At 35.1% G+C, this 15362-nt stretch overlaps 1 protein-coding gene across 1 annotated transcript in view; it reads right to left on the bottom strand.

The window, feature by feature from the left end:
• The window catches only part of INTS9 (integrator complex subunit 9), a 102633-nt gene that overhangs the window by 63357 nt on the left and 23914 nt on the right, over positions 1–15362 (bottom strand). The window contains exon 2 of the mRNA XM_055299992.1: positions 4665–4792. Coding sequence (XP_055155967.1) covers positions 4665–4792 — 128 coding nt within the window. The remainder of the gene's footprint in view (positions 1–4664; positions 4793–15362) is intronic.

The raw sequence follows: 15362 nt of genomic DNA on the forward strand, positions 1-15362 counted from the left end.
ACAATAATAAAATAACAACTCTTATTAACAACTTTTATTCCGAGTTAGGAGGTGAGAGTGGAGGAGGTGCTTCCATAAAGAGGGAAGAGGGAGAGAACAGCCTTAACATGTGGTACAGTACTGTAGAAGAATGAGGTGTTCATCTTCACTCATTTAGTAATGAATCTTTATTTGTCAGGTATGCAGGTTCTGGTGATATGACCATGAATAAAACATATCTGTCCTTCTGAGTAAGCAGGGAAGACAGACATATCAAGTAATCATACAAAAAGAGTACAAAATGCTAAAAATGATGATGCAATATAGTAGAAAGTTCTCTAAAGAGGAAGTGGTCAAGGCAGCATCAAAAGAATTCTCTGGGGGGATCCCTGGGTGGCTCAGCGGTTTAACACCTGCCTTTGGCCCAGGGCGCGATCCTGGAGTCCCAGGATTGAGACCTGCATCGGGCTCCCGGCATGGAGCCTGCTTCTCCCTCTCTTTCTATGTCTATCATGAATAAATAAATAAAATCTTAAAAAAAAAAAAAGAAAAAAAGAATTCTCTGGGCCTACAATGACTGAACTGAGATCTGGACAGTTCTAGATTAAAGGGGAAACTGAGTCAAAGGGCAGGGTTTGGAGGGAATAGAGAAAGACAGCTACAAGGCCCATACTCTCTTCCAGTCATTCTGACCAGCCTTTGGCATGGATATCTTATATAAAACGTTATTCAAGTGAAACTTCACAAAGAGGCCCACTTACCCTCCTCTCTGTCTCATCCAATCAGAATGCTATCTTTATGTCCTTCCTACAGAAACTGGAGGTATAAATGCTCTTCTGAAGTAGGCTAAGGGAAGGCAAGATGGGGGAGGAAGAGAAGAATCTTTATGGCTGAAAGAAAAATATGTGGATACATGATTTCTTTGAAACTGAAAGGAAATAAAAAGTGAGCTACTAGAGGGGTAGATGAACTTGGTATTTATCCTAAGACCAATGAAAACCACTGAAAGGTTTTAAAGAGGTGAGAGACAAGATTAGATATATATTTCTAAAGGTTGATTCTGAAGAAAATTGACACCATGTGCATTCTGGTAATATATAGCACATTTGTGTGGTATTCCTATCAAAATAACCCCAATCTAATCATGAGGAGATACCAGACAAATCTAAACTGAAAGATGCTATATAAAATAATTAGGCTATACTCCTAAAAATGACAAGGTCATAAAGACAGACTATGAAACTCTTCCAGATTAATGGAGACTAAAGACAGGACAACTAAATGCAATGTGTGATCTGGACTGATCTTGGACAAGTAATGCTATTCTTTTTTTTTTTCCTATAAAAGGTATTAGAGTGAAATATGAATTGGTATAACTTGGGAAATATGAAAAAGGTATACAGCCTAGACACTAACACAGTGTCAGTGTATTATCTGGATTCACTGATTTTGATTATTATACTGTGATTATATAAAATAATTTCTTTTTTCTTAGAAAATAGGCCTCAACTATTTAGGTAGTAAAGGAGCATCCTGTATCTTTCAAATGGATCAGAAAAAATTATATGCATACATATCAAAAGAAAATGATAAAGCACATATGATAAAATATTAACAAGGGCAATTGGGAGTTGTTTGTACTATTCTTGCAACTTTTCTATAAGTCTAAAATGATTTCAAAATAAAAAGTTATGCAAAAATGGCTCTGGATTCAGATGAGAGCAAGATTAGAACTGAAGAAACTGACTAGGAGGCTCTGGCAGTAATGCCTATAAAGATGGTCATGCTTATAACAGGACTAAAGAGAAGTGACTGGATTCTAGAGTGTTTGAGAAGTTAAAAATAACAAGGCTTCATGAAAGACTCGCATATAGGCAGTGAGAAAGAGTGGCATATCTAAGTTAACTCCCAGTTTTCTTGCTTTTGTAACAGCTTGCCAATCACTAACATAGGGTACTGCAGAGGAAAACCAGATCTGGGAAGGTCTTCTCTCCTCTTCTGAACCAAGTTTGCTCATGGACTCAGTTTGAGGCATGCTGAGTTTTGAAGCGACTTCAAACCAGATTCAAGGAATAAAAAAAAAACCCTCAGTAGTTGTTTCGGGTATATGGATCTGGAACTCAGAAGAGAATTATTAACTAAAGATATACATTTGTAGGTTATTGTTTAGATGGTTATCAAAGCCCTAAGCATTTAGGAAATTCCCTTGGTGGAGACTCTACTGGCCAAGCACTGGATATTGAAGAATTCTGATATGTGACTGTAAGTTAGAAAAGATGAATCTCCGGAATAGATAGAAGAGGAAGTCAGAAAAGAGGAAAACAGAGGAGCTCATTATCATGGAGGAAAGGTCCAGCTGATGGCCAGAGAATGGACAAATGTGCATTATAGGAATGAGAACGGACAAATGTGCATCTAGTGACATGGAAGTCATTTTTGACTCTAGTAAGCAATGTCCTGGTAGGTGGTATGGGCAAAGTATAGAGTGGAGAGGAGTTAGTAATGCTGAAGGGGAAAGCAGAGTTGAGAGAAGGTTAAAAACATTTTTTAAAAATATTAAATTTGGGACGCCTGGGTGGCTCAGTGGTTGAGCATCTGCCTTTGGCTCAGGGCATTATCTTGGAGTCCCAGGATCGAGTCCCACATCAGGTTTCCTTCGTGGAGCCTGCTTCTCCCTCTGCCTGTGTCTTTGCCCCCCCCCCCCCACTCTGTGTGTGTCTCTCATGAATAAATAAATAAAATCTTAAAAAAATTTAAAAATATTAAATTAGTAACTGAGTATAATTAAATGGGAAGAACTGAATCAAGATGGAGAGGTTCAAGATAAAAAAAGAAAGATTAAAATTAATAGCAAAATCGCTCTTTAAGAAGGGTTGGATTCAGAGAAGATAAAAGGATTCATTCTTATGACAAATCTTTACTGAGTAGCTAATATATGCCATGAACTATTTTAGGCATCCCTGTCCTTAAAAAACTTTTAGTGGAAAAGATAGCTAATATATAGACTAAGTATGTACATATAAGTGCTATGAAGAAAAGCCAAGTAGGATGAAGGGCCAGGGAGGGACTGGGGATACTATTTTAGCCAAGTGTATCTCCAAGGTTTCTGGTCTAAGCAACAGAAAATACTCTTTATAAGGAACTACATATGGACTGCCAATCATCCCACAAGTATAACCTCTCTCTGATGGAAGAACGATGATAAGGGGAAGAGAGTATAAGGGGATTCCAATGCTGAATCAGTGCTGTGAGAATACAGAATTAAGTAAAGACAAGAATGAATAAGAAAGGGAAAATATGCAGACAGAATTGTCTGCCCAATTCAGGACTGAGCACCAAGATAATTCATGATCTCACAGAGCATATAGGAGCCCTTTTGGAAACTCTTTTAGTACCTTATATTTTATTTTTTAGTAATTATCTCAAATATATAGTTATTCTCTTAACACAACTATAATGAAATCTTCAACTGTAAAATACTTTCTCCCCAACAGAATATAAGCTCTATGAGGAAAATAAAGTTGTCTTATTCATGTCTGTATCCCTTGGTCCAGCACAGTGCAGATTCCTGATAAACACCAAATAAATGAACACTGTAATCTGGGGAGGTGGGGGTGGGGGTGGAGGGAGGGCACATAGACAATAATATCACGCTATTTTAGTAAGAAATAACTTGTCAGTCATTTTTTACAGAAATATATGTGATACCTACAGTTTCTGAAACAATTGTAAATATATATAGATAGATAATATCTGTGGATAATAAATGTATTTCTAAGTGTTGGGTGTGATTATATTTGAATTTTATCAGCTTTGCATAAAATGTAATCTGGAATTATCTCTGAATTCTCTCTGTCCCCTTATTGTATCCCTTATCTCAGAAAAAAAACCAGAGGGTGAGTTTTAATTATACTTTTTCTAGAAGGTTATCATTATGAATAATCATTGCATATAGTGATGTCTTCAGGAATGAATGAAATACATTAGATAGTTTGCTCAGGTTGCTATGCTTTTAAGCTCTTAAATCTGCTTTAGATAGATTTTCTGTCTCTCCTATGTACCACTTTTTGTTACTGGGAATGTATTTGCTTCTGTTAATTACCCAACTCTCTTATAAATTGCTGTTTTCAATTAACTGCAAGCTGGGAAACCAATTTCTTAAAGTCATAGTAAGAGTAAACAGTGGTGACTATAGGCTTCAGGTAATCTATCTGCTTTAAGACAAGGACTTTGGCTGCATATATTATTCTATAATTTCTATAGCTGACTATTATGAAAAAAACACATAGATACCTATCAAAAAGAAATGTCGGTTCTATGATGTCAAGTCCCTGCAAAGGCAGTTAATTTATTCTAAAATTCAATTCTTGGGCTCATCAGTTGACCATTTATCAGCTCTTATATGAATTAGCAAGAAAGATGAAATATACATGACCTTACTTGCATGGAGCAGTTGCAAGAACATTTACAGACGCTCAGAAGAAGTTATAATAAAGAAGTCAATCAATAAATCGATACAACACTTTCCATCAACCCAGCCAAAGGAAATAATTCTGATGAAGAACATTTTTAGGGGAACAAAGTAAACTAAGGACAACACACAAGGTACTGGTAATCTTTATGCTAATCAGTATCATTTTTCAGCAAACCAATGCTCATTTTGTCTCAGATGCAGCAGCACATACCTTTGAACAAGTGGCAAAGGAAGGAAATTGAGAGTGGAAGTCATGTCCAGTCCACAGTCCAACATAATGGTAGTTGATTTGAATTTGAGTACATTGCACGGTAAAGTTGGGTGCCCCGACAGGCAATACTGAAAAAAAAAAATCACTTATCAATAATCAACTATAGAAAAAAATTTAAAAAGTATAGTGAATTAAGTAGAACTGATCATCTTCTCTTACAAGAACAGCATGTAAATTCAGCTAATATTCTATGGAGCTTCCTCCCTTTTCCAGCTCTGGATATCACTTTCCTCAGCAGTTCAAAAGTCTCAGGTCATAATTTTTCACAGGATGCTAAGTTCTATCTCAGGCAAGCACAGTTCTGGAGGGACTAAAGTTATTCCAAGTAGAAGGTTTACAGGGTTTAGTTATCTGCCCCCTTCTCACATTACACTTACAAATCCCCACTACCCCACAGCACCTAAGTACTGCCTAAGGCTGTAGAGGTCAATTAAATTCTAAGCTGTATCCTCAGTTAGGTGTTCTCCTGTAAAGAAGTCAAGTGATTTCCTCAAAGAGGAAGTGATTGGGAAGGGTTAACAAGCAGTATCAGTAAGGAGTTATGGCCCATCCTTGTCAGAAGAAATGACTCAAAAGGACAAGTGACTTCCCTGATGTGCAGATACTTAAGCAGGAGTGAGGGACACCTACTCCCAACCAATCAAGAGTCTCTTGCCTGTGGCAGCAGACCTCAGAAGTCAAAAGGGCACAAGCCGCAGTGGCATATTCAAAGGAGAGTGATGAGGCAAGACAATACACTGACCTCGAACATTTCTCATGTCTTTTTCGATGTAGTGAGGATGACAGATCTGCCACACTGCAAATTATTTATATGGGATGTACCCTGTCACCATTCATAATTCTATTGCTGCTCTGGAGAAAAGAAATGAAAGAAGGAAAAGACCTTTCCCCCCATTTTTAAAGTCATCCTGTAGAAGCCTCCCTTCAACAGCAAAGCCCAGAAAATGGAGGGATCAAGGCTCTCAATCCCTCAACAAGTGCATTCTCTCTTACTGATTTAAGTACAAGTCCAACACAAGTCAGGGTAATGTGACATCAATGCTGGCCCCACATGGCCACAGTAGCTTAGGCTGTTTTTCGAGGTATTTGCTGCTGTTGGTTCTGACACTGGATAAATTTCCTCCTTTTCTCCACAGGATATTACAGGGACTGATTTTTTTTTTTTTTTAAACTGCATGTTCTAAAAATGAAAAGGACAAGAGCCAAGAATCTGTGGTTATTCTGTAAGCTTTTTCTTTATTCCAAGTTTATGTATGATGATTGTATTTTCCAAACCAAAACTCACAACACATGATCAGAAATGGTACAAGATAACTTGCAATGAAAACATCACAAGTTATTTAAAATTGTAATTGTCCTAAAAAATTCCAGGAAGCATGACTTGGGTAATTAGACTTTACTAAGTTCATTCTTTAACAGGTGTCAGAATTATAGAAATAAACTATCCTACTAATTAAGATAGAGATATCCCTACCCCCATTCTCCATCTGGTTCCTTCCCGGTGGCTTAGTCTATCCTTTTATAAGAATTACTAATTAAAGGTAAACTATTTCAAAACAAACACAAAACATCATTTTAAACTTGCCCCAAACATAACAAACATTCGAATAAGAGCTTTCCTATATTTCTCCTTTTTAAAAAGCAGATAAAAATATTGAAAAAATTAAAAAGAAATAAAATGAAACATATAATGGTTACTTCTAGATAGAATGATTATGGTATAATTTTTTCCTTGCAGCTTTTCGTATTTTTCAAATGTGACAATGACCATTTACTACATTTTTATAATGGAGAAAAAAAAAGATTAAAACAAAACTGAAAATCTTGCCAGCCACAGTGAATGACAAAAGATTTTGTTCTTTCATCCTTAACCCTAAATTATAGACAAGGTACACCAGAAGATTGATGTGTAAAAGCTGCTGCTCAAAAGGTGTCAGGTAAAAGAAGTTAGCTGAAAGACTCTATATTTGCTCTCATCATGTGAGGATAAAGAAAGTGAAGGAACACCTTATAAGGGCCAAAGATGAATGGAAGGAACATTTTCAGGCATTTAAAGGAGCACCAGACCTTGACCTCACTAGCTTCATTTTTATGGATGAGGAAACTGAGCTTTACAAAGTTTAAGCCACTTGTCTAAGAGCCAAAGACATACAGCAAGGTTCCCTGACTCCAGATTCTACTCATGCTTTGCAAATTGCACTGCTCACTTCATGGGTCAAATGAGGCAGCTGAGACAGTGACTGGCCGAGGTTCCTGCAACCAGTAAATGAAGCACCTGAAAAGTGCTTGAAGTTTGCCTGTATTCAATGGTGCCCTTTGCATGTTTTTAGCATGCTGCAGGCAATCACCAAGCAGCTTACAATCTAGTGAGGGTTAGGAGATAAATACACAAAAACATTTTTATTAAGTAATCATGTGACTTGATTCTTAAAATTAGGAATAAATATGTATTACTAAAAGCTTGAAAAACAGAAGAAAAATATCACCCAATGACATTTTTCTGTCATTCTTTTTTCATATTTGTAAAAGCTATAATTTTAGTGCACATACAGCTGTGTGCTGCTTTGAAAACTCAAGATGACTGTGTTTTCTTTGTCTATGTTGCATCACATTTCATCTTTATTGGCTGCCTAAGTAAATATACCATGGTGTGTTTAATCATTCCTTTACTGATGAACATTTAGGGTTGCTTCCAGTTGCTCTATTACAAACATGGCTGTGGTGATCACTTTAGTGCTTACGGCTTTTTCCATATTAGACTATTTCTTTAGAAGATTCCCAGAAGTGGCATTAACTAGGTCAAAAAATATGAGCATTTTATGGTTCTTGAAATATGCTGCCAAAATGCTTTCCAAAAAAGGCTGTACCTATTTACAATGCCATCAGTTATATATCAGAAGATCTGTTTCACTGCTTCTTCCCATCAGCATTATGGTCAAAACCATCTAGAATCTATACTAAAACAAAGCTGTAATATTAGTAGTAGCTATCTTGAAGCAATTAAATGGCCCTACACAGGAAAGTCAACTACTTGATACATGGCTTTAATTTTGAGAGGGAATTTGGAGGAATGATTTAAAAAGCAGGGGGTTTGAAGTAAGACTGTCTGGGCTCAAATCCTGGTTGAGCTCATTATTAATGTGTGATTTGGGGAAAATCACTTTACTTTGCAAAGACTGAGTTCCCTTGTCAGTAAGATGCAGTAATAGAAGCTACCCTCCTGCAGTTATGAGGATCGAATGCATGGAAATAGTGTCTGACCTGTAGTATGTGCTGCTAGTTACAGAACCATTAAGGGGCTGAAAAGGCCACCTATATTTGGGGAACCACCTAAATTTATCAGCATTTTAGAGAAGAAAGTCTGTTCTATAGCAGCATTCACTAATGTCTTAGACACTTATGCATCCCACAGACTTTGCTAGTTTTCCGTCCAGGAAGATCCAGTCAATAGTGAGTACAGAAGTGAGTCATCTAGCCAACATAAGGTTCTATAATTTTTTTCTAGCTTAATAAACACACGGCAATACTTTCATGCTAATTTTATTTCTAATAACAAAGCTGCAGGTTTTTCTGTGTAATGATTTACTATCAACACTTCCTTGTATGCCTGTTGATCTCCTTTTTCTACTGAATAAGTAGAATGTGGTTATCGGGGGATCCCTGGGTGGCTCAGTGGTTTGGCGCCTGCCTTTGGCTCAGGGCGAGATCCTGGAGTCCCGGGATCAAGTCTCGCATCAGGCTCCAGGCGTGGAGCCTGCTTCTCCCTCTGCCTGAGTCTCTGCCTCTCTCTCTATCATAAATAAATGGATAAATCTTAAAAAAATAAAAAAAGAATGTGGTTATGGAACTTATATATGCTTAACATATATAAGCATTGTTCATATTTTTGGATAGAAATTTTTTCAGTTACGCATACTACATACCTTTCTCATTCTTTTGCTTTCATTAAAAGATTATGGAAAATTTCAAACATAAAAGTAAGCAAAATTAGTATAACAAACTCTCATTACTCATTGTGGATAGGTTTAACAACTATCCGTATTTTGCCTTTCTTTGCTGCTTTCCTTTTAAACTGACGCATCTCAGGAGAATAGCCATTATGGTCACAAACCTAACTAATCTCTGAGAATACTGTTTTCGTAAATAGTCCTAAATTGATTTCTTATCCACAGCTGGGATAAAAATATATGTCCATTTTCCTCAATGCCCTACCAAAATTCATGAAAGGTGATTCTTTTCACTTTTAAGTTATTCTTGGTTTGTAACTTATACCTCCAAGTCCTATAACAGATTATATATTTGAAGCCTCTATTTTGTCCTTTGGGTTTTTTTTCCCCATTTGACTCCATGATGTAATGTTTACAATTTGCAATATTTTCAAGTAAGTCAGAATAACCAGACTTCAATTCTAAAGACACATTTTCCTAAGGATGTCAATGGAGGCTACATTCAATCTATATATTAATTTAGGGAATGCTACCATTTTTATTATACAGTAACATTTTTCTGAGCCAGGAGCAATGCAGTATTTTCTCTTCTTTTTCTTTTACAACTTAAAATATATTCTTCCCTTAGTACATAAGCAACTACTCAGTTATCAATAAATATATTTTTGCTTTTCAATTTCTATTTAATTTTTGCTCTCAGTTTTATTGTTCTGTCTTGTTAAACTGCTATATTTAAAAAATATCTACAGTTGGATGGGTAGCTGATTAAAATATGCATTCAGGCTACAAATAGCCCCCTGAGTGATGCTCTGGATGTGTTTTTCAAGTTTATATTGTATTTTTAATGTATCCATTTCTAAATACTATGTAACTTTTATTATGATTTCTTTTTTGAGCCACAAATTACTTAGAAGTATATTTGGTTTAATTTCCAAATATACAGGTGGTAAAAAACAAAACAAAACAAATATACAGGTGGTAATGATTATCTTTTGGTTACTGACTTCTAATTTTATTATGTTCAGAGAATAGAATTTGTACATTAATTTCTGGATCTTTATTGAAACTTGCTTTGTAACTGTATACTATAAACAGTTGACTTTTTAAAAAAAATATTTTATTTATTTATTCACAAGAGAGACAGAGAAAGAAGCAGAGACATAGGCTGAAGGAGAAGCAGGCTCCACGCAGGAAGCCTGATGCGGGAACTCGATCCCCAGACCTTGATCATGCCCTGAGCTGAAGGTAGATGCTCAACTGCTGAGCCACCCAGGCTTCCCAAATAATTGATTTTTTATAAATGATTCAATTTTCAATGAACATTGAAAAGACATTATCTAATTGGATATACAGAATAGGTTAACTTTATTATCTTATTTAAATGTCCCATACTCTTACTTGAGTCTTAGGGGAGAAAAACTTGTCCATTTCTAATTTTCTCAAATGTTGCTTTATATATTTTGAAGCTTCACTGCTAGGTATATGAGTCAGTATTATTACTAGTGAATGGTTTCTTTTATCACTATTTAATGCTCTTTGCTTAAAATCTAATTCTTCATTTATTTCTAAACAATTTAGCTATACTGATTTTTCCTTTGGTGAATCATTGTCTTGTGTTTCTTTAAGTGAAATTTCACACATACACAGTTAAAATTAATCAAATAGTTTTATAAGCTATAAAAAAAACTCACAGTCCCATTCTGAAAGGTAACTACTTTTGACTCTTCTAGCTATTTCTTCTAGTGTAACATGGCTATATTGCTATTTCTTGATTTACTGAATTTTAGTTATTGATTTTTTTCTACTATGAAAGCTATCCACAAGTTAAGGAAGCTTTCTCTATCATGATTTAAAGCAATTCACGTGAAGGTAACTGCCAAATGCCTTTGACTAGATAAAAGAAATTTCAAAAGAAAGGCAACTTAGTGTAACAGATTAGCCTAATGATCAGTGCCATTATTAAAGTACTATGTCATGGTTTAATTCTCATTACTGTTTTGTCCTTCCTTAATGCTATGTAAATAAAGATATGTCTTAACTTTACGCTATTTTTCACAGTTAATGATTATTTACCAATATATCTTTTTGAAGATTTTTATTTATTCATGAGAGACACACAGAGAGAAGCATAAGGCACAGACAGAGGGAGAAGCACACTCCTCACAGGGAGCCTGATATGGGACTTCATGCATGGACCTGGGATCATGCCCTGAGCTGAAGGCAGATGCTCAACCACTGAGCCACCCAGGCATCCCTATTTACCAATATTTTAAGCAATCTTTGCTCAACAAGCCTTATTATATCCTATTTCTTCCTTTTGGGTTCAATTCTCTTCTTCCTAAAATATATCCTTTAGTATATACCACCTTTGGCGATGGTGTTCAAAAGGTAAACTCTTAGTCATTACTGGTCTGGAAATTTCTTAATTTTAACTTTACTCCTCAACAGTGATAGAAGTAGAATTATAGAGTAGCAAATTACCTCAGAACACTAAAGACATAAATCCAACTTGTCTTCTGGCATCTATTATTGCTGATGAGAAATCTGCAGCCAGTCTAACTGGTGTTCCGTTACAGGTTGCAATTAAATTCTTTTCTTTGCCATTAATGTTCTGATCTTTCATTAAAATTTACATAGGTATAACTTTTTTTTTTAATTTATGCTTCTAACATACAAGGACTTATCTTTCACAACAATCATTTTGAATATTGCCTCTTTCCCATTCTTTCCAGTTTCTACTAGTGAAATGACTATAAAGTATATGTTGTAATGTTTCATTTTACTCTCCATCTCTGTGACTAAATTATCCTTTCATATTTTGCTTTTTGAGCTCTGTGAATTCTGGATACTTTTCTCAGCTCTATCTTAGGGTTAATTAGTTCTTTCTTAGTGGTGTCAAATCTGCTATTTAACTCCTCTACTGAAATGTTTTCAGTTTCTGTTTTTCATTTCTAGTTTTTTTTTTTTTTTTTTTTTTTTTGAGAGAGAAAGAGCACTCAAGTGAGTAGGGGCAAGGAGGGACAAACAGAGAGGGAGAGAATCTTCAGCAGATTCTGCTGAGCACAGAGTCAGACATGGGGCTCAATCTCACAACCCTGAGATCATGACCTTAGCTGAAGCCAAGATGCAGATGCTTAATTGACTGAGCCACCCTGATGACCCTAGAGGTTCTTTTTAAAAAAAAAATAGCATCCTGGCAGCATCTGGCTGGTTCACTCAGTAGAGCATGCAACTCTTGTCTCAGGGTTGTAGGAGTCTCATGTTGGACACAGAAATTACTTAAAAATAAGTTAAATAAATCTTACAAAAGAGCATATTCTTTTCATAGGTTTGATATTTCCATATAGGTCTTTAATCACTTTAAGATATTAATTCTGGAATCTTCATCAGACTATATACAATTTTCTGAAATTCTTGGGAGTCTTGCTATACCTGCTGAGTCTCATAGTGGATTTCATTTGTTGCTGTTTTAGAAGTTTGGAAAACCATCTTCGGTGGACCTTTATTGGGAATTCTATGCAGAATGGGTTGGGGCAAGTCCCAAGAAATATCATCATCTTTAGATCAATTTTTATGTTTATTTCTCAGCTAGAATATCTCTAATTGTACAAAGAACCTTATAACCAGACTTTGAACACTCTCAAAGCATTGGCTCAAGCTCTTTGCAGAGACAATCTTCCTTATTGACTTTGAGCAAATGAATGATACTTTTCTAGGACTCCTTCCACTGAGGTACATATCCCTTAGGGGTTTCAGATGACTGATTTTGAAACATATGTTTCTGTATTCAGACATCTATTCTGTATTACATCTATTACTAAAAAGACTCACATCATGACCTTAGGTTTCAGCAATTCTAACATGAAGACAAAATGATGGCCAGCCAACTTAACCTCATAAAAATCTTCAAAAACAGTATGAATTGCTGCAAACTTCATAGAAAAAAATAAAACATTTAGCAAATTAGTACATTTGGTAAACTTGGCAATTTGGTCATGGCAAATTGGTCAGTTGGCTTTGGGGAATGAGTCTGTCTTTTGCAGGAAGAATCATGGACCAAAATATCACATATGTTCTATTCCCCAGTCTTCTTTAAAATAATTATAATATACAGTTATTATGGTATGTTATTTATGCAGTATCAGGCACTCTGAAAGAGCTTTACATTTAATTCCTTCAATCCTCCCAAGAATGTTATGAGGTAGGAAGTGTGTTCTTATATTACAAATGAAGAAAATGAGACACTGAGATTATGCAATTTGTACATGGTTCCAAAACTGTAAGAACTGTACCAGGACTTGAATCCAGGACAGTAAGATCCAGAAAGAGTACACTTAACTACCATGGCATCCCATGCTACACAGAGAAAAAGGAGAGGAAAAAAAAAAGTGCTCTAAAATGATGTGCCCTAGAAGGCCACACTTTAAATTGACAAGAATGTAGACTGAATTTATAATCTGGTTGTGAACAAAGAAAATTAGTTAGCTAGCTAATGTAAGATAAAGCAAAGGTCCCAAGTAAATTACATTATTAAATTGGTCTACAATCCATCATAGCAGTAATTTTCTTTTGTTGGGCTTTCTCTTCCATTAAAAAAAAAAGTGATAGGATTCTCTCACTGTAAAGTAGTTTTGCTACTGAAACTACTTTTAATTATCTTTAATGTAACCTATAACCTCTAGGTTGAGCTAATGCCAAAGCTCTTTAATATTGTTTGGAAGAATTGCACAATACCATAGAGGAACTGTTTTTTACAGGCAATAGTGTTAATGAAATAAGTTATAAATGATGTCATCATCCCCCCCCCCCTTTTCTCCTTTGTCTATTTAACTAACTCATATATCTGCTGTGGAGATCCATGAGCATATATCTCTGTGGAGAACCTAAAAACAGGTTCAGTTTGCTTTTCTCTCTGGTAGTAGAATAGAGGAGTGACTTTGGTTGTTTCTGATTCAAATACAACGTTAAAAAAATACTTTTAGCCAATTGATTTTTGTGTAATGTTTTGCTGCCTGGTACAACATCAGAAAACCTATTGGTATAATTCACACATAAATGAATATAGGAAAAAAAAATCTCAACAGATTCAGAAAATGTATTTGAAAAACACAACATTGATTCTAGGCAAAAGCTCTTACCAAACTATAAATGAAAGATATTTCTTTAACTTGATAAAAAGTTCCTTAACCAAATCCTACATCACAGTTAATGATGAAGTACATAAAACTATTTCCTTAAAGGCAAGAAAAAAGCAAGGATACTCAGGATGACTGCTTAAATTTAACACTAATACCTGGAAATGCTATATAATGCAATAAGGCAGGAAAACTAAAAAGTTATTAAGAAATGGAGAAATAAAAACAGTCATTCCTCACAATTGATATGATTAGAAGACATTCTAAAAACAAACTATTATAGCTAATAAGAGAGCGCAGGGCAGTCCTGGTGGCTTAGCGGTTTAGTGCCGCCTTCAGCCCAGGGTGTGATCTTGGGGTCCTGGGATCGAGTCCCACGTTGGGCTCCCCGCATGGAGCCTGCTTCTCCCCCTGCCTGTGTCTCTGCCTCTCTTTGTGTCTCTCATGAATAAATAAATAAAATCCTTAAAAAATAATAATAATAAGAGAGAGCTCACTGAGGTTGCTGGATATAAAAATCAATGTACCAAAATTAACTGAGTTCTTATACAATAGCAACAAATAGTAAAAGTAGTAAGTTAAAAATTACAATACTATTTACATGACAAAAAAATTAAATGTATCATAGAAGTAAAAAAAGAAGTGTAAAATATTTACCAAAAAAATTATAAAACTCTACTTAAAGATAATATTAACTGGAAAGGAAACAACTCATAAAAAATAGCAATTCTCACAAATACTTTTTATGCCATTTAAGAATCATATGGAAGAGTCAAGGGCTAAGTTACTTAGGAAAATATTAAAGACCAATGATTAGAGGCGAATTAAATTTTCTGATATTACAACTTACTGTAATATAATTAACAGTAGGATGTTGTACTATGATAGCTAATGAACCAGTGAAATAAGAATAAACGGTAAAGAGATGCATACAAACCTATGGGCTTGACATATGATAAAAGTAGCATTTCCAATTTAATGGTACTGGGGAAGTTTGCAACCCATTAAAAAATACTTTGTATTATACACAGAAATTAATTCCAGATGACTTAAATATTTAAGATATGAAGGCAAGAACTTTAAAACTTTTAGTGAAAAAAAAAAGGGGGGTAAATGCTGTACTACCCTGGGGTACTTGAGAATTTCTTAAGAGACAAAAAAGTACAAACCATAAGAGAAAGATTAAGAAACTTGACTGTAGTTTTTTAAAGTGAAAATCTCCAAAGGATACCAATTACAGAGTGAAAACACAAGCCAGAGATCAGAAGAAGATATTTCCAACACATGTTACTAAAAAACCACTAGTAACCTATTCAATATTAAAAACTCATACAAATCAACGACAACAAAGATTTTAAAATGCAATGGAAATGAGGAAACAAGAGTGGGCAATAAATGTAGATATAAAAAGCTCAAAATCACTAGAATCAGGTAAATGCAAAATAATAATGAGCAAACGGACTAATGATACTGTTGAAGAGAATATAGTAAAAATGGGGTATAAATTGGTGTGACTTTCAAGAATAATTTGGCAATACCTAATAATATTGAATACG

The sequence above is a fragment of the Nyctereutes procyonoides genome, unplaced genomic scaffold, assembly GCF_905146905.1.
Source record: "Nyctereutes procyonoides isolate TBG_1078 unplaced genomic scaffold, NYPRO_anot_genome, whole genome shotgun sequence".
Lineage (NCBI taxonomy): Eukaryota > Metazoa > Chordata > Mammalia > Carnivora > Canidae > Nyctereutes > Nyctereutes procyonoides.